We start from the raw sequence: 22,997 nt of genomic DNA, 5'->3' as shown, positions 1-22,997 counted from the left end.
GCCTCTTGCAGCGCAATACATCCTTTGCATTGATCAAGCTGTTGATTGTGGCCTGTGGAATGTTGTCCTACGCCTCTTCAATTGCTGTGCGAAGTTGCTACAAGTCAATCCAGAGCATCCCAAACATGCTCAATGGGTGACATGTCTGGTGAGTATGCAGGCCATGGAAGAACTGGGACATTTTCAGCTTCCAGGAATTGTGTATAGATCCTTGCGACATGGGGCTTTGCGATATCATGCTGAAACATGAGGTGATGGCAGCGGATGAATGGTACAACAATGGGCCTCAGGATCTCGTCACGGTATCTCTCTGTGCATTCAAATTGCCATCAATAAAATGCAATTGTGTTCATTGTCCTTTGCTTATGCCTGCTCATACCATAACTCCACCACCACCATGGGGCGATCTGTTCGCAACGTTGACATCAGCAAACCGTTCGCCCATATGATGCCATACATGCTGTCTGCCATCTACTCGGTTCACTTGAAACCGGGATTCATCTGTGAAAAGCACACTTCACCAGCGTGCGAGTGGCCATCGAAGGTGAGCATTTGCCTACTGATGTCAGTTACGACGCCGAACTGCAGTCTGGTCAAGACCCTGGTGAGGACAACGAGCTTCCCTAAGACTGTTTCTGACATACTTTGGACATACTTCCAAATGTTCTAAAATGATGTTGCAGGTGGCTTATGGTAGAGAAATAAACATTCAATTCCCTGGCAAATGCTCTGGTGGACATTCCTCCAGTCAGCATGCCAAATGCACACTCCCTCAAAACTTGAGACATATGTGGCATTGTGTTGTGAGAACTGCACATTTTAGAGTGGCCTTTTATTGTCCCCAGCACAAAGTGCACCTGTGTAATGATCATGCTGTTTAATCAGCTTCTTGATATGCCACTTCAATCAGGTGGATGGATTATCTTGGCAAAGGAGAAATGCTCACAAACAGGGATGTAAACAAATGTGTGCACAACATTTGAGAAATAAGCTTTTTGTGCATATGGAAAATGTATGTGGTCTTTTATTTCATCTCATGAAATATGGGACCACCACTTTACATGTTGTTTATATTTTTGTTCATTGTAAGATAAGAGTACCAGCACTGTTAATAATATTTACGCAATTTAATCTTATTTGTAGGTTGCTTTTAATTCCACACTTCATGCATTTTCTACGCATTCTGACCACAACCTTAATCAATGCGTGCAAATAATTCCGGCAGCAGTGGAAATGGAATTAATCAGTCAAGTCCATTTGATCCATAGAATTGACCTTCGTGGCTGCGTGGATACAGTAGATGTATGGCCTGACCAGCCGTCTGTGGAAATTCAACATTTTTAATTGAAGGCCCTGTAAGGCGTCGTTCCCATCTTACTTCTGTAAGTGTGTTGAGGCAATCACAGCGTGGCCCAAAGTCCATTAGTTTTCATTTGGATGGTTCAGGAAGACTGGGTTGATTAACTCCAGGCAATTTGCTGACAGCAACCCCCTCCTCCTTCTCCTCCCCCTGTTACCCATTATTGTGGTTCAGGTTAATTTAGTCAGTATGTTTTGGGATTTAAACAATAGGACTTTACAGCTATTGAGCTGCTTTATGTATTTGCTCTGTTTTAACTTAGGAGTTTATGATTTCAGAAGTTTTACCTCAAGTTGTCTTCAGTACAACGTGTTTTTAAGTTTTTACATTACAAGTAGTGTATTGGGATACTTAAAGCTGCAATATGTAACTTTTTGGGCGACCTAACCAGATTCACATAGAAATGTGTGATATAGATATGTCATTCTCATTGAAAGAATGTCTAAGAAGTACTATTTCTATGCTTCCCTTAAGTTTAGTTTTTTCGTCTTTTATTTTCGGTTTTGTACACCAGCTGAAAATATAATATTTTTGTTTATGGAAAATATATTTCACAGCAGTTTAGATGGTACAATGATTCTCTACACTATACTTGCTTGTTTTGTCACATAAACTGAAATTAGGCGAACTGTTCAAATTTTAGCAATTTCTGCATAGTGCATCTTTAAGCAATAAGGCCCGAGGAGGTATGGTATATGAACAATATACCATGGCTAAGGCCTGTTCTTCAGCACGATACGGAGTGTCTGGATACAGCCCGTAGCTGTGCTATATTGGCCATATGCCATAAATCCCAGAGGTGCCGTATTGCTATTATAAACTGCTTACCAATATAAAATAGAATAGTAAAATATTATACACATGGTATATTGTCTGATATACACACACCTGAAATTCTGTTTCAGCCAATCAGCATCCAGGACCCAAACTACCCGGTTTATAATGTACGTTAAAGTTCCCTCACATTTTAATATTGGTTTTTATTTGTAAGCTGGTGCATTGCTTTGTGCCTGAGTATTTGACTGTGTGTACATGTCTGGTCTGTGGCCATGTCCACATCAGCATCTGTGTGTGCTTGACGGAGTAATTTCATAAATGTAAAACAACCGCACCGCTCTCGAGCCTCATCTATTCTCATTCATGGCGAGTGAGAGGGACCTCACTGTTAAAAGTCCATTCGGGAACAGGAGTGTTTGAACTCGAGGCAGCGAGGGAGTTCAATTGAAGAAAAACAGCCTTCATTTTTCTCCCTGCCCATTTTCTGCCTGAAACAAATGGTTCTATTACCAGCTGGTCCTCCTAGTCAGCCTGGTCATTTATACCCATTAAACCTGCGTCTTATCACCCATAAGACTCCCTTACATCTCTCCATCCGCCAATTGTCCGTAATCAGCCATTTAAAACCGCGGCGGAACATTTCCTTTGCGTCTTGCTCCGGTCTGACGGACGGGCGAGGGAGGGAGGGGGAGCAGGGGAAAGGGTGGGATGATGAATAGGCTAAGTTGAGTGGCTGACTAATAGAGATCTGTCTTAATCAGAAGTAATTTGTCAGAACAGGAGATCTGCGGGGTCAGGGCGCAGGCGATGAATAAAACACGGCCCGGCGCGGAGTGAAGAAAGGCCCCCAGAAATATGTCCTGACTGGCTGCCTACCACACCGCTGCTCATAGCAAACATCCACGTGCAGACGAAGGCCCACAGCAGGGCTGGTCAGCCTGCTTGGTGTGTACACCCTTGTCTGCTCACGTCTATGGAAACTCGTTCAAGAAAAGGCCCCTCAGATGGGCTGCCAGCTCAGAATACACCTTATCCCTCCGCTGCTGTTTAAGGGAAATGCTGACTACACACAATAGGGGTCATACTCAGGGGATGCAGTGTACTGAGGTGAAGGTGAATATAGCTCCTTCTTATTGTTAGTTTTACATTTACATTTAAGTCATTTAGCAGACGCTCTTATCCAGAGCGACTTACAAATTGGTGCTTTCACCTTAGTTAGTTGTCACAACACTGGAGATTGTCCAGATGCTGCATCACCCCCAATGACCTGGTTCTTACCTACTTCACTTTGTCAGCCGATATGACCAAGACTGGACACATGGCCTGTGGGCTCGGCATTTGAAACAGAAAGTGGTGTGAACAACTTCGATGAGTGTAAGGAAAATATTCCAGACGGTGTACAAAGAAAGCTAACTTGTTCCCCAGGTATTCCAGCCAAAGAGTTTAGTGGATGCAGAATTTGTCATTTTGTGTGTGTGTGTGGTGGGGGGGGGGGGCTTGTGTGTGTCAGTCTGTGCTTGTGTGTGTGGGGGGGCTTGTGTGTGTCAGTCTGTGCTTGCATGTGAGACAGTGGCAGACTCCACCTACCTTCACAACTCCCTCGGGTCGTTTTCACTCCTTTGTCTGTGTGGATTGTGTCCGGATAGAGGTTTGTGTGGTAACCTTTAAAAAGTGGTTTCAACCAGCTAATGAAACAGAGCTGTGCTGAGCCTCAGAGTGTTACCGCTGTCAGGGCTTGTACCCTTTCAGCTCAGGGGAGAGAGGGACCAGAGCAGAGGAAAGATAGAAAAGGAGAGAAAGAAAAAGGGGCCCCAGACATCTCACGGTGGAACTGCTCTAAAAACTGCTCCTGTAAAATTGATGATGTGTCCAATTATGTGTGTGCCTGTGGAGGGAGGAGTGGGAGGGGCCCCTGGAATGGTGGCTGGGGTGGGTTGTCTTGGGATGGGATGGACTGGCTGGGAAGTAGACTTCTAACCTTATGGTAATTACCTTGACTGGGCTTCTTTGGCCTGGGCTACAATTATCTATACTGGCCTACACTGGCCTTTCTCTCTCCCATTGCTCCATAGAAGTATGATGTGGACAACCGTGTGATGATGTGGTGAGACCCAATGCATCTCACCGACACTAGGCCATAGAACCAAAGGGAAGGTGGAAGGATGGATCTGGATACTGCTCAGTTGATTTGTCTCAGTATCTGATTGAGGCAAACTCAGTCAGCACACCATTGGGTCTTATCTAGTACCTCTATTTGTACCCTCTACAATGATGACTTCTGCTAATCTCTTGTTGAGAGGGTGAGTTAATATATAAAGTCCTGCTCTCTAGTGGTGGTGTGATTTATAATGTGAGAAGAGTAATAGACTTGTTAAATGGACCTTTGGGAGATATGGATGTTTAGCAAGCGAGTCTGAGCAAGGCCTTAGCGCCAGGGTCATTTAAATAGTTAATAGCCGTTCAAACGGGAGGGGAATATTTTATATGCTAACGAGCAACAAGTCCGGATCGTCAGCAGGAAATGATCATTTCCTGTGTTTTGGATAACCTAGGGTTGTTCTGTCTGGTGGTTGAGCGTAGAGAGACGTTTTAGTGATTCTGAATTTGACGTGGATTTTCTTTAGCTCAGTGTTCAATTCGCGCCATTTTGTTGAGGTCGTGACTTTTCATAAATAGTAGCTGATGTTGACAAAAATGTCTATTATACATGTGGAGTTATTTTGAATCGTACTTTTCTGTGATCCTTTTTCGAACGGTCTGTTAATTCACTCTGATCCAATCTCTATTTTACACTTCTCACTCTGACGCTCTCTTTCACGCCTTGTCTACGCCAGCTGTTTATGATGGTGCCTTAACGCACCGTAACCTAGATGTGAATCCACGTTGGATATTTCGCTGTCGTGAACTCTGACGCGCGTTGACACAGTGCCGTCTGTAGTGTAACGAACCAGTGTGGGTTGGAAGCCTGCTGACGATCTGTCGAGTCAAAACCTCATCAGAGATTTACAGATGCAGGTGATAGTATCTAATACAGCAGTTTTAACGTGACCTATTTGCGTATTGATAGAGCTTAAGTACAGGCTACATGGAAATGGATTTGGGGGGTGGGGGGGGTCTTTATTTTATTACTGATTGCAGGACGGAATGCCATTAGGGGAAAATATGCTTATTAGAAAAGCCATCTCTCATCCTCCTCCACAGTAGCTTTGTTGGTTTTCTAAAGCCGAATTCAACATTTAGCCGATATGAGAGCTCCCTTTTCCAGGTAACAGATTTGTCAATTTGTGAACATTACCCTAACTCTCTGAAAGTGACTGTGGTCAGGTGAGAGAGTCAGGTACTGTAGATGGACATGTACTTTAACAAACTTAGTGTGCGTGGTGAGAGAGAGAGAGAGAGAGAGAGAGAGAGAGAGAGGGGTAAAGGGTGATCCCCTTTTCCCGTCTGGGGAAGGCCGTGTGTGTACATAGCTAATGGTCTGTGTGTGTGTATGGTGAGGGATTTCTTAATGGGAATGTCCCATAGCTAAGGGAAATATTTATCTTTGAGTTTGTGGACCTGGCTGCTGAGATTCTTTAATGTGTTCTACAGTCTGTCGGCTCTGGGGACACTTCATCAAACTGCGACGGATTTTACAGCACAGAGGCCCGGCAATTAAATGAATGTACAACATACCTATCCAGGGGGAGATGCTGTCTACACCATTGTTGGTGCAGTGCTTATGACCTTCATCAGTAGTGGTTGGAGGATGAGTAGTTGTGTTAGCAGTCATAGAAGCGATGGCACTTAATCCATTTTGGTGGCTGTGGTACATGTAGCCTAGCTGACCTAGACGTTTAAAGTGGAAGCATTTCATTTGAACCCTTCGTGGAAATTGATACGCTTTTGACTTTCCATATGGAGTAATTCATCCTCATTTTGTCATTGTCTGCCTCTCTCAAGGATAAACGCACCGCCAGTGACGACCTTGATTTAACATCCTCTAAAGGTGCACAATGGTGGTGCTCTGCGTTAGATAGCTGGCGCGCTCTCGGAAACCTTGACTCCGCCCGCCTCTCATAGAGAGACAGGCGCACGGCTCCTCTCAGCAGCACTGCCAATAGAATGGAAAGAAACCTGAATCCACAAGGCCCATTCTTAGCCACTGAAATGCGCCTGGGCGGTTGTCTTTCGCTCTCTTTGTGTGTTTATGCGTCTCTGTTAGGCCATGCACATTATATCGAATGCTTAACCGGTTTCATTGTTTGAAAAGTGAGGCGAGCGGATTGTTTTGTTTTTGTAAAGAAGAAAAAGATAAGAAAGGAGACCCTCTTGTTAAGATACTATAGCAGCCTTAGTGAATCACTGGGGCCGAGGTACCTGCCGCCCAGGACCTCTATACCAGGCGGTGTCCGAGGAAGGGCCCCCCCCCGCTAAGTAGGTCTGTTCAACGGCTACCTGGAATAATTGCATTGATCCTTTTTTGCACTGACTATGCACACACACTGGACTCTACCCACACATACTTACACATACACCCACACACACTGGACTCTACCCACACACACTGGACTCTACCCACACATACTTACACATACACCCACACACACTGGACTCTACCCACACATACTTACACATACACCCACACACACACTGGACTCTACCCACACATACTTACACATACACGCACACACACTGGACTCTACCCACACATACTTACACATACACCCACACACACTGGACTCTACCCACACATACTTACACATACACCCACACACACTGGACTCTACCCACACACACTGGACTCTACCCACACATACTTACACATACACCCACACACACTGGACTCTACCCACACATACTTACACATACACCCACACACACTGGACTCTACCCACACATACTTACACATACACGCACACACACTGGACTCTACCCACACATACTTACACATACACCCACACACACTGGACTCTACCCACACATACTTACACATACACCCACACACATGCACAGCATACGCACACATGCATGCTGACGCCACACACACTGGACTCTACCCACACATACTTACACATACACCCACACACATGCACAGCATACGCACACATGCATGCTGACGCCACACACACTGGACTCTACCCACACATACTTACACATACACCCACACACATGCACAGCATACGCACACATTCATACTGACACCACACACACTTTCACACTCACCACACACGCTGCTGCTACCGGTCTATTATCTCTCCTGTTGTCTCGTCACTTTACCCCTACCATATGTACGTAGCTAACCTCCATTACTTCGTACCCCTGCACATCGACTCTGTACTGGTACTCCCTGTATTTAGCCATGTTATTATTCGTTATTCACTGGGTATTTATTCCTTGTTTAGCTATTTAAATGTTTTATCTTTAACTCTGCATTGTTGGAAAAGGACCTGTAAGTAAGCATTTCACTGTTAGTCTGCACTGATTGTTTACAAAGTATGTGACAAATATGATTTGATTTTGATTAGATTTGGTTCAACACATTGCGGCCCTAATCAAGAGGTTTTAGCCTCTTGGGGAAGCTACAAGAGGCATAGTTCAACCATAATCCGAAAGTTGTGTATCTGTTTACTGAAAGCTCAAGGGCATTATTTGTGTTTATAATCAGGCAAATTCTTCAGTACAACTTTTACATTTCTGAGAGAGGGGACTCCGTTAAACATTTCATTACATGTGTATCATTCAGAGCGAGGCCCTGTACACTACAACCAAGGACTTAATGTCAACTCAGCACCGCTCCAGCAGCAGAGTCTTTACAGCAGGATGCCATTGGGCCCTATTCTTCTGCAACGACCTCATCCATCTTCTCAGTTGGAGTGTGTGCTTTACCAATAATGCGCTCTCGGTCTTCCTCCACGCCAAAGACTTGTATAGCACTGTCACCCTCATTTGTTTTAAGCCCCATCCCGGACAGAGACGGATAGAGGCGCTTAGTTGTCTTTACAGAAGATTTCCTGCCACACCTCCTTTCCCTGTTTATTCCTTGTTCTTTTTGGAGGGGACATGGGGAGGGATGGGGGGGGGGGTGCTTGTATTATTATGGTTATTAATACCTGTATTCAGTCTTTTAATCTGCCCTATTTGTCACATGTGACTGTCTGACTGCACTGTTTAATCTGTGTATCCTTCAATCTGTCTCGTCCCTGATTAGAAATTAATGAAGGCAAAAAGAGACATTGTGCGCGCGTTGGGTGGAATAGAAGGGAGAGGAAAGGGAGTACAAGCGTCACTCATTCGACAGCGTACCCCCCCCCCACACACACACCCCACCGACCGTTTTTTTTCTCTTCCTCCTCTCTTTGCGCTCTCTCCTTTCTATCTTGTTTAGCTGCCAGATGTAGCCCTTTTTTTGCGGCGTTTCCCCACAGTGCCGCACCTGTGTAGTGTAATCTACTCAGCAGTGCGTTGTTTACGCCGGATTGTTTGGTGTGTTTGAAAGGTCGTCTTTGATCCGCGCAAAGATTCCTCACTTCTCTTTTTTTCTCCCGCCCTCATTTTTTTTTACCCCAATACAGTACCTGCTTACAGTTGGTGGCAGCGGTGGGAGCTTTTTTTTAGGTTTGTTTGTTTGGTGTGTTTTTTTTCTCTCTCTCCGTCTAACCCAAGGGACCAGGAAATGACAGTGACCACTGACGAGCTTGTCAGGCGCCTTGTTGGCAATGTTTTCTAAGTGTGCTTAATGTGTTTACATCCATGATAGAAGAGCAGCATTTCAAAGAAAGTGGTTTTATATGAATATTGCATCTGCTGATTGGAGTCCAGTAGCAGGATGTAGTTGTACTGCCTGAGATACTGTTGTGAGAGCTGGAATTAAAGTGATATAAGAGCCCAGTTTAGTTGCAGAGGTCCACGGCACTGCATCGTAGTGCTAGAGGCATCACTACAGACCCTGGTTCGATCCTGGGCTGTGATCGGGAATCCCATAGGATTCAGTGTCGTCCGGGTTAGGGGAGGGTTTGGCCGGGGTAGGCCGTCATTGTAAAATAAGAATTTGTTCTTAACTGGGGTTAAAGGTTAAATAAATTTAAATTAAAATAAATAACCCAGGATTGTAAACTGTCATGGTCAAAACATATTGATACAACAGTAGCTAAGATGGTCTGTCCATAATAAAGCGCGGCTCTACCTTCTTATTAACACTATCAACAAGGCAGGTCCTACAGGCCCTAGTTTTGTCGCACCTGGACGACTATTCGTGTGGTCAGGTGCCACAAAAAGGGACTTTGCAATTGGTTCAGAACAGGGCAGCACGGCTGGCCCTTGGATGTACACAGAGAGCTAACATTAATAATATGCATGTCTTATCTCTCTTGGCTCAAAGTGTGTGAGAGATTGACTTAATCACTACTTGTATTTATGAGAGGCATTGACATGTTGAATGCACCGAGCTGTCTGTTTGAACTACTGGCACCCATGCACCAGAGGTCTCTTCACAGTCCCCAAGTCCAGAACACAGTACTACATAGAGTCATGACTACATGGAACTCTATCCCACATCATGTAATTGATGAAAGCAGTCAAATTTGATTTAAAAAAAACAGATAAAAATACACCTTATGGAACAGCAGGGACTGTGAAGCAACACAAACATACGCACTATACACACATACACATGGATTTGGGGATACATTACAAATACAAATTAAGCCATTATTAAAGCAATTGTTAAAAATGTTAAATGAAAATATTTACCTATATTACCTCATTTAAAATGCATACAATTCACCCTCTGCAATTGTTGGATAAAATTCCTAGAATTGCATGTAGTTCTGTTTTATTCTAAGTACAGTGCATTCGAAAAGTATGCGCAGACCCTTTGACATTTTCCACATTTTGTTACCTTACAGCCTTATTTGAAAATGGATTAAATCATGTTTTTAATCATCATACAAACAATACCCATTAATGAAGAAGCAAAAGCTTATTTTTTAAACATTTGAAGAAAAAAAATCACATTTACATAAGTCTTCTAACCCTTGAAGCACATTTTGCATTGATTACACCGTCAAGTCTTCTTGGGTATGACTCTATAGGCTTGGCACACCTGTATTTGGGGAGTTTCTCCCATTCTTCCCTGCAGATCCTCTCAAGTGCTGTCAGGTTGGATGGGGAGTGTCATTGCACAGCTATTTTCAGGTTTTTGCTCTGACATGCACTGTCAAATGTGGGACTTTATATAGACAGGTGTGCCTTTCCAAATCATGTCCAATCAATTTAATTTACCACAGGTGGACTCCAATCAAGTTGTAGAAACATCTCAAGGATTATCAATGGAAACAGGATGCACCTGAGCTCAATTTCGAGGGACATAGCAAATGGGCTGAATACTTATGTAAATAAGGTGTTTCCATATTTTTTTTATAAATTTGAAAACATTTCTATAAACCTGTTTTCGCTTTGTCATTATGGGGTTGTGTGTAGATTGATGAGGAAAAATATTTATTTAATACATTTTATAGTAAAGCTGTAATGTAACAAAATGTGGAAAAGTCAAAGGGTCTGAATACTTTCCGAATGCACTCTATATATGGGCAATTCCACGCCAGGAATATTTATTTTGTATCAGATTGTTCTGGCAATTCTCACATAAAACTTTTTGTTGGAAGGAAGGATGTTTGATATGCTTTTTACATTTGTATCACAAACTGTTTTTGAGAAAGTGGACATTTTAGGCCCTTTTCAGACCTACATTGCCTTTAGAAAGTATTCATACTATTTTACTTATTCCACAGCCTGAATTCAAAATAAATACCTAAAAAATGTATCTCGCCCATCGATACACAATACCCCATAATGACAGAGTGATTACCCCATAATGACACCTTTGGCAGCAATTACAGCTGTGAGTTTTTCTGAGTAAGTCTCTTAAGAGCTTTGCACACCTGGATTGTTCAATGCACATTATTCATTTCAAAATGATTCAATTCCTGTCAAGTTGGTTTTTGAACATTGATAGATGGCTATTTTCATGTCTTGCCATAGAGTTTCAAGCTGTTACTAGGCCACTCAGGAACATTCAATGTCGTCTTGGTAAACAACTGCAGTGCATATTTGGCCTTGTGATGTAGGTTATTGTCCTACTGAAAGATGCATTTGTCTCCCAATGTCTGTTGGAAAGCAGACTGAACCAGGTTTCCCTCTAGCATTTTGCCTGTGCTTAGCTCTATTCCGTTTCTTTTTATCCTAAAAAACCTCCCTAGTCCTTGCCGATGACAAGCATACCCATAACATGATGCAGGCACCACCATGCTTGAAAATATGAAGAGTGGTACTCAGTGATGTGTTTTGTTGGATTTGCCCTAAACACAAAGTACATTTCTTCCACAAATGTGTTGCTGTTTTACTTTAGTGCCTCATTGCAAACAGGATGCATGTTTTGGAATATTTATATTCTGTTCACTCTGCCAATTAGGTTAGTATTGTGGAGGAACTACAATGTTATTGATCCATCCTCATTTATCTCCTATCACAGCCATTAAACTCCCTGTTCTTTGTGTTTGAATCTCTGTTTGAAATTCACTGCTCGACTGAGGGGCCTTATAGATATTTGTATATTGTGGGGTACAGAGATGAGGTAGTCATTGAGAAATCTTTTTACTCCTGAATTTATTTATGTGTTCCATAACAAAGTGGTTTAATACATATTTACTCAACACATTTCAGTTATACATTTCTTATTAATTTGTAAACATTTTGAAAAACATAATTCCACTTTGGCATTATGGGGTATTGATGGAAGAAGTGCAGGAACTGTCCATTAGACTATGTTCACCGAAACTCACAAATGGCATTATGCTATAGACACGACCTGATTATTCACTGTTAATGGTTTATACACATTTTCCATGACTTCTCTATGACTTTTAACGCATATGTTCATGACTATTAATATAGTCTACATGGAAAAAGTAAGCATTATTAAACCTGGAAAGCTGCTTTGTCTGATCCCATGTAGACCTACCACCTCCTGCCGTTGTGCCCTTGATCAAGGCACTTAGCCCCCCACATAGAACTGTACTGTTAGTCACATGTTATCAACATGTGGTCAACCCTCGATCTGGAGAGCTCCTAGGTGTGCAGGACTGGCTTTTTCAACATTACAACCAAATACGTTTGTCTTTATAAAATGATTCCTTCATTCAATAAGTCCGAAATCAAATTGAGAAGGTAGGCTGTTTCAAAGCAAGGTATCTGACTAGACATGTTTATATATAAGGCCCAAATATTCATGTTTTGGGGGAGATCTATGCGCATTAAGTAATTTGTCAATTAGGCTATTAGAATATGTTTAATGTTGTCACAATGACATGGCTATTGTTTAATAGCGGGGAATCCCAGCTTTCCAAAGGTGCAGATTTATTTAGGCTCTATAGTGCAGGTGGAAAGGCAACAACAAAATGAATGCTTAGTTAGCTATAGTTAACTTGTAGCAGTTCTCTCGCTTGGTTATGTTTTCAATTGGTGATCTAGTTAATCTGCCTGTGATTATTTTGAACCTGCTGCTGAAATGTCGCTCTCTCTCTCTCCTCGAGCAACAACGGCCCACTCTCACTGGCACACACGCAGCACCACAGATACAAGGGTCATTCCGTTAATGGCTGATAAGTCGTTTTTAAAAATGTTTTATGAATGAATTTATCTTGTTTAAAAGTGTGCTTTCATGAATGACATTAACAAAAAGTTTGGAATTTTTCAATACTTACAAACCCTCATTTGACAACTTGCAACGTTTCCAATCTGTGCAAATCTCAAACAACCTACTGTCACTCAAAGATTCACAGATTAGCAGCAAATAAACTTGAACAAAGCGGAATCAGGAAATGAATGCCCACATTGCTATTCCGTGAAGAGCCCACTTTCTTTCCGCTTTGATCCATTTTTTTTTGCCTCAGTGTGTGAATCTGGGCCAGCGATAGGCTACTTTGTTTTTATAGAGGAGCACTGAGTTTATCGTAAATTGAGACCATATCCTTTCCCCCTCCCCCCAACATAATCTACTTTCCTCAAATAACTGTTCTTCTCTATGAAGTAACGATAGAAGTGGCCTATGCCAATGGACTACATAGACACTGAAAATAGCATTCAATAACTGTCAATAATGTGACTGTGGTCAGGTGAGAGAGTCAGGTACTGTAGATGGAAATGTACTTTAACAAACGTAGTGTGCGTGGTGAGAGAGAGACGGAAGTAAAGATGGAACAGTGGGAGATAGAGATGGGTAAAGGGTGATCCCCTTTACCCCTCTGCGGAAGGCCGTGTGTGTACATAGCTAATTGTGTGTGTGTGTGTGTGTGTGTGTGTGTGTGTGTGTGTGTGTGTGTGTGTGTGTGAGAGAGAGAGAGAGAATGGGATGGTGAATATGTGTATGAGGGTGGGAGAGAATAGGTGTGTGGATGCATGGGGTACAGTATATGTTGGGCGGAAATGGATGAGTAAGTCGATAGATGGGTGTGAAGGCTTCCCAGCTGATTCAGTTCGTTAGAGTTCGTGCATATATTATGACACTGTTTTCTGACGTTTTTGTTTGTTTTGGACTTCGTAGCCGGAGTCTACGCCCCTTTGTTGGTGATTGATTGAAGAATCCCTACTGTTGACCAATCAGTCAAATGTATTTATAAAGCCCTTTTTACATCAGCCGATGTCACAAAGTGCTATACAGAAACCCAGTCTAAAACCCCAGACAGCAAGCAATGCAGATGTAGCAGCACGGTGGCTAGGAAAAACTCCATAGAAAGGTAGGAACCTAGGAAGAAACCTAGAGGAACCAGGCTCTGAGGGGTGGCCAGTCTTCTTCTGGCTGTGCCGGGTTGAGGTTATAACAATAGTCTTTGTTGTCATTCAGTGAGTGATGACTCGTTTTCAAGCAAATTTCTTAATTGAAAAATACTGCTCCAATCATGTTAATGTAAAATTGCATGACTAAGATCTCCTCTGCAAAAACATCCGAATTAATGACAGATTAGATCAATTCTAACTATTTTGAGGAAGTGTATACTGGCTATGGTGTCTCAAAAAGGACAAAAGGTACCACTGCCAATTTGCTCTCGTTTCTCAAGCAAAGATCTTTTAAGGGAGTATGCGAGCACACTCATTTGGTTCGGCTAGCAGAGTTCAGCTAGGCGCCAGTCGATCTGAAGCATGCGGAAACCTTTAGTGTGTCTGAGAGGTAGGGAGGTTTGGACAAGCTTGGCTTGGGTGGACAAGGATGGGAGGTAGGGACAAGCGTGGCTTGGGTGGGCAAGGATGGGAGGTTGGATGGGAGGTTTGGACAAGCTTGGCTTGGGTGGGCAAGGATGGGAGGTTTGGATAAGCTTGGCTTGGGTGGGCAAGGATGGGAGGTAGGGACAAGCTTGGCTTGGGTGGGCAAGGATGGGAGGTAGGTACAAGCTTGGCTTAGGTGGGCAAGGATGGGAGGTAGGATGGGAGGTAGGGACAAGCTTGGCTTGGGTGGGCAAGGATGGGAGGTAGGGACAAGCTTAGCTTGGGTGGGCAAGGATGGGAGGTTGGATGGGAGGTTGGGACAAGCTTAGCTTGGGTGGGCAAGGATGGGAGGTTGGGGAAAGCTTGGGTGGGGTAAAGGGGGGAGAAACCGGGGAGGTGAAGAGGGAGGGATGGGTTTGGCTTGGGAGAGAGAAGGAAGGATTTAACTATACAACAATGTCATTTTTTTGTATTTTTGTGATTTGCAAACCTGCTGTAATATGAATGAGTTCTGGACAGATTAGGATATGTCAAGTATTTGGTGCGGCAGTTGGACTAGTAACCGAAAGGTTGGAAGATTGAATACCCGGGCTGTGGTTCTGCCCCTGAACAAGGCAGTTAACCAACTGTTCCTAAGCCGTCATTGAAAATAAGAATTAGTTCTTAACTGACTTTCCTAGTTAAATAAAGGTAAAATAAATCAAATAAAAATAGTTATTCCTTGTATGTCTTTATAGCTCAGATTCCATGGTGGTTATTGGTGAGAGTGGAGAGGGGCTCTATCCAAGGGATTGGGACGGGGTGATTGGGAGGGCATCAGAAACTTCTCTGGGGTGTATATTTGAATTTCATTTACAAGGTAATAGAAACTGAGCACAATACTTCAGTGGTAGTCTTTCTCCAATGTACAGTATGAACAATAAGATATTTCTGTATTTCATCTTCAATAAATGTGCAAAAATGTATCCACTTATTTTCACTTTGTCATTATGGGGTATTGTTTTGCAAGAAAAAATATATATTTAATTGAATTCAGGCTGTAACACAACAAAATGTTGAAAAGGTCAAGGGGTGTGAATACTTTCTGAAGGCACTGTATTAAATGGGTCATATCTTCCACTTTTAACGTTGAATAAATGACTGTGAACATTTCTATTTCAGAATCTAGACATACATTATGTTAGAGCACACTAGAAGGAGTATAGTCACACCCAGATGTTGTCTGTATCATCCATGGTTCACAGATCATAGGGTCTTACAGGAGGCATGTATAGGTTTAAAAAGGACCCAAAATGGCCACTTTCATCATCATTACCCCTAAAATGGTTTGTGACACAACTGTAAAAGGAATATCAAACATCCTTCTTCCCAATGACGTTTCTATCTTCAAATTGCCAGAACAGTCTGAGATGCCCCGAAAAATATTTCCGGGCCTTCCTGACGTGTAGCCGCCCATATCTATTCTAAGAATATGGCATTACATTAGGATTCATTGCTAGTGGTGGCGAAGCTGATAGTTCTGTTGCACAGCTGATCCAGGCTCACTTTAGCTGTGCTAAGTAAGGCTTAGCTAGGCCAGACATGGGTTTTTGGCCCAATGTTCTCTAATGTTCTAAGGTTAGTGGGCTGGTTAAGCTGAAGCCAGGTGTCTGCTACAATAGCTTACACACACAAACACCTCGCACATACTGTGGGTCTTAATGCACACCTCAATGCCTATCCGCTTTAGCTGTGGACTAGACTATTTGGCAACAGAAGCAGAGCACTTAAGAAATGGACTTAAATCACTGGTTCAAGTTCGGGGCTTAGTGCTGTCATGTCCTTAAGTAAGGCACTTAGCTTCAACTTCTCTCAGAAAAGGTTCAGTTAGGAATCAAAGGGAAGACTGGTGCATCCCAGGCACAGCGTACCCATGCTTACCTATACTGTGCTTCTCCTCTCTTTTGTCTTTCAGAACAAGTGGGCCAAGAGATCCTGGCTAACTTGCACAGTGACCGCGAGAAGATCCAGAGATCCAGAGACCGGGTGAGAACAGTTGCGCGCGCACACGCAGGACACGCGCGCACACGTAGGACACGAGCTGCTACCTTCATAATCTAACGAGTGTGTAAAGGCCTGCGCTAGAAGGACAGTGGGATTGAAGGCAAGGACAAAGGGCTGATGACAACAAGGCGTTGTGGTTGGTTAGGGACGTTCACCACCTCCACCGCTGTGCTCATGAAGGCATTGTGTGTCCCATGTAAGATGATGTAAGACTGTCTAATTGAACACACAAGCATCCACACACAGAAACGCGCGCACACACATGCACGGACGGACAAACACTCACACACACTGACTGCATAAAGAACTGAGTATTAGGCCTTGCATCTCTCTCTCACTTTCTCCTCTTCTTCTCTCATCTCTATCACACTTAGAGCTTTAGACTCTGACCCTCTCTCCCCCCCTCCCCAGACAGACAGACAGTCAGACAGACAGGTAGAGCAGAGAGAGCCCCAGCACGGGGAGGGGCCCTCTGACGGCACCCTCTACGGAGAATGCTTTAAGATCACAACATGGCAGTGGGCCTCGCAGGCGATTTCAAAGGAAATCAAACATTTCCTTTCAAAAGGTCTGCCTGCCGCTAAGGAGGATAGTCCCTCGCTTTCTCTCCTTCGTTTTCTCTTTCCCATGAGCCTGCACAGGCCCCCCTCTTCCTTTTAAAGACAGTTTGTGGGGTAAAAAAAAAGAGGGAGGGGGGGATAGGAGAAGAAAAACATGATGTGAAGACACATAGGATGGATGGATCGGTAAACGTCGTTCTCGCATGAAAAAGACAGAGGATGAAGGCGTTTGGGGGGCATCGTTTAAGCATAAATGCAGAGACGCACACTTGCATTCACAAGCAGTGGCGCACACACACACACAGCAGGAGACATAGCTTTTCCCTACAGTCAAAGCAGGTGTGAAAGTTTATTGAAATGATTTTTTTCAGGTATCAATGGAGGTCGACAGCAGACCCTTGAACTTGGGGACAAAAGTAGGCGTCCTTTTTTAACTTCACCCACTGAGGCCCCGTCACCAATCCTCACAGTATATTAGCTCCTTAAATACTTCATTACAATGTATTGTTTGCCTTATTGCCTCATCAATCTTAAGCTATATCTCATAAATGGGCCCTTTGATATGGCTGAGAGAGAGAGAATGAGAGAACAGCCAGAGTGTGAGATTGATTCAGAAAGTGAGAGAAAGACAGAGTGGAAGGAAAGAGTGTGAGATTGATTCAGAGAGAGAGAGTGTGGTATTTTGGGAGAAAAGTGGGAAGTCTCTGGGGAGCGATCCATCCATGGGGTTTGAGAGAGACATCGGGCGGCTGTGGGGCTGGTGTCAGAGCCAGCGCCCGAACCCGCCCAGAACCACATCTGAGCCTGCTCAGCCTGGCAACCAGCACGGTCCTCCAAACAGCATGCCAGAACAACCCTCACGTCGAGAGAGCGAACGAAAGGAGAGTAGTAACCAGAACTTGTTTGGGTTACGACACGATTCCGTATGTGTTATTCCATAGTGTTGATGGTTTCACTATTATTCTACAATGTAGAAAACAGTACAAGTAAAGAAAAACCCTCGAATGAGTCTGTGTGTCCAAACGTTTGACTGGTGGTGTCCGTCACGCTCCTTGTGTCACAGAGGCTGAAAACAAAAACAGAAATGTGACCCCCAAAAAGAGAGCGAAAGATAAAAGAGATACTGAAGGATATTCATTATTGCGCACGGGACATCGTAGGTACTGTTCAGTACAACACAGCACGGACGTCGGTCGAGACATTTCTCCATGTTGCTTTTTACCTCGACCCCTTAGCTGTTTGTACGAAGCAAGCAGTTGTGGGGGGGGGGACAAGAACCAGTCACAATAATGAAAAGAGTAACATTTTGCCGATGGATCCAATTGTGCCATTAGTGTGTAGATGTGAAAGTAGGAATAATCCGAAACCACAGCGAACCTGAAGGCTCCAATCCTGCACAATGCCTTATATACAATGTGTTCAGTCACTGTGTGTTCCTTCCACCGTACATGTTTATCTTTCAATTTACGGGCCCTTCTCTCGTTCTTTGTTTGTCTCTCTGAATCTTTTTCTGTCTCTCATTTTTATCCCAGTTTTATTCTCTGCATTTCCATCATTCTTCCCCAGAGACTCTCCCCCAGTCTCACTCACCCCTCAACCCCCTCAACCTCCTACATGGACTGTGTATGTCTCTGTGTCACACCTGTCCTTTCTCCCCCCCTGCTTCTAGCTGAGAGAGACCGACGCCAACCTGGGCAAGAGCTCCCGCATCCTAACGGGAATGCTGAGAAGGTAAGAGGCAGGTAGGGACCTTGATTCTAACGCACCTCTCTGCAGATGTCTCCACCTGTGTCATCAGCCACGTCCGCTCATTTAGACCCAAGTGCACTCGAGAAGGGCCTAATAGGCAGTCATACGGTGTAGACAGGTGGCAAGTACATGCGTCATAAAGCACGTACAGAAACTCATGCGCACTCAAACCCACATCTTATTCATCCTGAATGCATACTGTACTGTGGTTCTCCATAATCCTAGTGGGGAAAGTATGTCCATGTGTTCGAAGACTCTTGTCTTATGAGCGCACAGTATGCGAAGTCCCCATACGTTGTGTGTGATGTAGACAACTCTTTTCTGCGGTTAACTATGGTATAGTTCCATCAGTCTAATGCAGAATGATACTGTATAAGAGCTGTCCGACAACCAATACCTGATGCTTTTTCGAAGAACAAGAAAAACACAAGCTGTACGCAGTACACTCCGGCAATTTTCGAAATTGTCCGTAATTTTCACAAACACACATACCACCACCCCTAGCCAACTCGCGCTCTCTGTCTCTCTCTCTGTCTCTCTCCTTCTTTCTTCCTTACTCTTACCCACATCCGTGCACTAACAAGCATACTACCCCCCCCCCTCTCTCCCTCGCCCTCTCTCACACACGCACGCACACACACACACTCAGCTTAATGTCTTGTCACATCTCCATTTTATAAAGTGCCTCTGCGCCTACCCCTGAACCGTGACGCCACGGTTTTGTTTCTTTTCTCTTTTTTTATTTTTTTATTTCCCAGTGTGGTTTTTTGATTAAGAGTAATATGTAAATGACACCAGCTAAATTTAAAATCCCTGTGCTAGGAAGGAAGTGCCAATTGAAATAGATGCTTCAGTGGCTTTAGACAATCAGGGGCCGGCGCGGGCGGTGTGGGAGTGCTAGCAGGAGACCAGGCAGGGCTGTGACGCCGACTGTAACCAATATTTCTGCATAGGTCTCCATTTTGTCAAGTCTGATTAGAGGAGGCCTGGGCTCGCCTGGTGTCACCCAGAGCTGTCCAGAAATCATTCATCATCCTGCCTCCTTTCCCTTGTCCACCCCCGCTGCCCCTCCTCCCCCTACCGCCTCCACCCGGGCGCTAAAGTAAATAACACCCACTTATTTCAATATTATCATATTAATGTTAAAGTTCAGCTGTCACCTAATGGGAAGACTTAATCAAACGTAGCATTTAAGAGCGGTAGCGCCTGCCTAGCGCTCGCAGGCTTGCGTCTTTCTCTGGTTAGCCCCGACTCTCAAATCAGGATTTATTAGGTCTTTCTAAAGCTGGTTGGACCCCCAACCTCTTCCCAACCGCTGTCTTGCTTTCTGCTTCACGGGGCTTCCCATTCTTCTTTTGACAAATACCAAGCATTTTTACTCCTCTTTCCTTTAGCGTTTAGAGAAAAGAAAGTCTTTGGTTGTACGGTTTTGTTTACGTTTTTTTGCATCTCTAAAAGTCATTTATAACCAGGAAAGGGGACAAAGAAACAAAAGTGTCACATGGTGTAGTTTTGATATTAAGACCGTCTACCGTTTTTGTGAATTTCGTTACTTACTCCTGTAGGTTTCACACATTTGATTGTTGTATTTTTATTAGTCATGTAAAATGTTGTGCTGTTTTGGGGGGGGGGGGGGGGGTTGGTGTTGGCGACCTTCATTTAGGCGGCTTGCTGTGTTTTGTGTTTTAAGCTTGCCAGAAGTGTGCAAAAGAGTTATATTGTTATATGTGAATGAGGCCAGTAGGGGAACCTCTACTGCTATGCAACTTCAGCTGTGCTGCGCAAATTAGCTTCTGGTATTCATGTGCTACTCTCCTTTTCAACTTTTAATACTGATACTCTTTCTAACTTAACTGTTTGAGGGTGCCTTACCTCATATTGACCCTGCTAAAAAAAAACATTTCACTGTGCCTATCTGGTGTATGGGACAATAAATCTTTTTTTATTTTTTTATTGACAGTTTAATGCAATATGTGTAATGTAGTTTGATCAATACTGAAATTGCTTGGATATTAAAAAGTGAGTGAAAAAGGACAGGATTGCTCAGCGAGAGAGAGGGTAAGATAACGTCATAGCAGATTTAAGTTGAGACGTTGGTCTTTCCACCTCTCCTTTCTCTGTTTCTCCTGGTTGATCCGGAGGAGAGGACAGCAACTATGAATGCTGGGTATCACTCCAGCTGCGCATCAATTACACACTCATTAGTAGATCTGTTCTTTTGGTTCAAGGCAGCTAATTAACTGAATGAAACTTAGATAGAAACCTCACTTCTCTAAGAAATACTCTTTAAGATCCACACCTCTGAGTTAGCTGTTGGTCTAGTGACACAGTCGAATAGTATTTCTGTAACGGCATAAGTTAATGTCCACGATACTAATTGGTTGAAATGAAACCCTGAATCTACAGGACTGGAGTTGACTAAACCCTGTCCTATGCTAGTCCTCCTCGACAGTACATGCCCTGGCATGTCATAGTCCCTCAATTACTTAGCCTAGTGTCGGCTGGTGGAGGGCTTCTTCCTCAGCACACCCTTAAATTATTCATCCAATCATCTGGGCTCCTGAGGGTTTTAATTAATATGGTCATGGTGATCTCATTAACGTTGAATGCTAATATATATATATATATATATATATATATATATATATTTTTTTTTTAAGTAGTAATGTCAATGATACTCATCAGGAGTTAAGCGGTATGAAATTGATCGTGCACAATTAGAACGCTCCCCGTTATCAATGGCCACTGGTGCTGGTAAGCTGCAGTTCTTTTCAAAGACGAGCTGCCAGGAGATCTGCAAATGTCGTGTTTAAGAGGTATCCAGGAATAGTGACCCGTGATTGAGTCATCGACCCATATCAGTCGAGTCATATCGATAAACTTGCGGAATCATATCAATTCATTAAGAGGATTGCATATTATCACACTGCGTATATCCTCAATGACAGATGGAAGCTGTCAGATGGAAGCTGAACCTTCCCGTGCTAGACCTTGGGAAGAGGAATGCTGGCAGTAAGACCTGAGCAGTAGGCAGTAGTGTCTCTGTGTTTTGAGGTCTTTGTTGGTGGTACCACTGGCCTCTGAGGGGTGTAAGGATCGGCTGGTGGTGGAAGCCATGGCTGATTAGAGGAGCCACAGGCCCCAGCTCTCTCCTCAGTTATCTCAGTGCCATGGGGCCCTGACATTACAGCCCTCACACTGCGGTCACAAAATGGCTCCCATGACTTTGCCCGACAGAGGTGGACTGTCTGTGGTGGGAACGGAGCCGACTCCTGCTGCTACGGCAATCATGTCCAGCATCTCCTCCCAGCCACAGCACACAGCAGAACAGAGCGGTCGGAGAGTTAAGATGCAGCTCCAAACCCAGTTTATGACCGCTGGGGTTCTGGAGGGTTCTGGGAAGGTGGGGCTGGATGGGGAGGCAGTGTGAAGGGCAAGGGAGGCAGGGTAGGAGGGATTGGTCTTGTTCTCGCTCGCGGCTGATCCCACATGCAGGTGGTCGAGTCAGTCGCCAAGCAGATCAAAAAGTCAAACCCCTGGGTGGACCTCTCTTTGAAATGGGAATGGGGCCGAGATATCAGACAGAAAACATAAGCAAGCCCCGGCCGCAGAAGGGCTCCATATTCATGGCGTTAGCAGGGCTGGCAGAGGCAGGCAGGGGCCCCAGCCTTCAGAGGAGGGCTCTGGTCGCTCTGGACACTGATTAAGAGATCAGCACTTGGCCTGGTGACGCTAGACCCAGCATGCTAACTCCCTTCAGCTCCAGAGAACCCACCAATGACCGACAGTGTGCAAGAGCAGCGCACCTTAGCCCATTCGCTAACTTTCTCCATCCTGGCCAATATTCTATACTAATATTATACTGAATGCTATACTACACTAGTAGCCCTCAACCTGGGCTAGCTCACTTGAGCCAGGGCTTATACACTGCAAACTGGACTACCAGTGCTGCGGTAGAGCTAACAATTCTGTTCAGGCTTACATGCATCCTGACCAGGATAACCTTACGTGTATATACAGTATGTCTCGTTTTGTTAATAAAATGTCCAAATCGATTGTTATTATTGCTAGTACATGCAACGACAGTTAAAGAAACCCTGGGTTGTTAGGACATTTTGTCCACACATGCACGCGTTCACACCCGCTCCCTTCAGGAAAGCAGCTGGAGACAGGCCTCTCTCCCTTTTTGATTCACTGGAAAGTGGAGTTGCAACGATGGGCTTTCGAGAGAAAGAAGAAGAAGAAGAGGAGAAAGAGAAAAGAGCGAG

The 22,997-nt window shown here is 44.1% G+C and overlaps 1 protein-coding gene across 1 annotated transcript in view; it reads left to right on the top strand.

Annotated features, from left to right (window-relative positions):
* LOC115143991 (vesicle transport through interaction with t-SNAREs homolog 1A-like) overlaps nucleotides 1-22,997 on the top strand; it is a 174,511-nt gene that overhangs the window by 105,165 nt on the left and 46,349 nt on the right. Inside the window, exons 6-7 of the mRNA XM_029684546.2 lie at nucleotides 16,332-16,402; nucleotides 18,650-18,711. Coding sequence (XP_029540406.1) covers nucleotides 16,332-16,402; nucleotides 18,650-18,711 — 133 coding nt within the window. The remainder of the gene's footprint in view (nucleotides 1-16,331; nucleotides 16,403-18,649; nucleotides 18,712-22,997) is intronic.

The sequence above is a fragment of the Oncorhynchus nerka genome, linkage group LG16, assembly GCF_034236695.1.
Source record: "Oncorhynchus nerka isolate Pitt River linkage group LG16, Oner_Uvic_2.0, whole genome shotgun sequence".
NCBI classification, from domain to species: domain Eukaryota; kingdom Metazoa; phylum Chordata; class Actinopteri; order Salmoniformes; family Salmonidae; genus Oncorhynchus; species Oncorhynchus nerka.
Note: the sequence above shows the minus strand (reverse complement) of the source record. Positions and strands in the feature narration are given on the sequence as shown.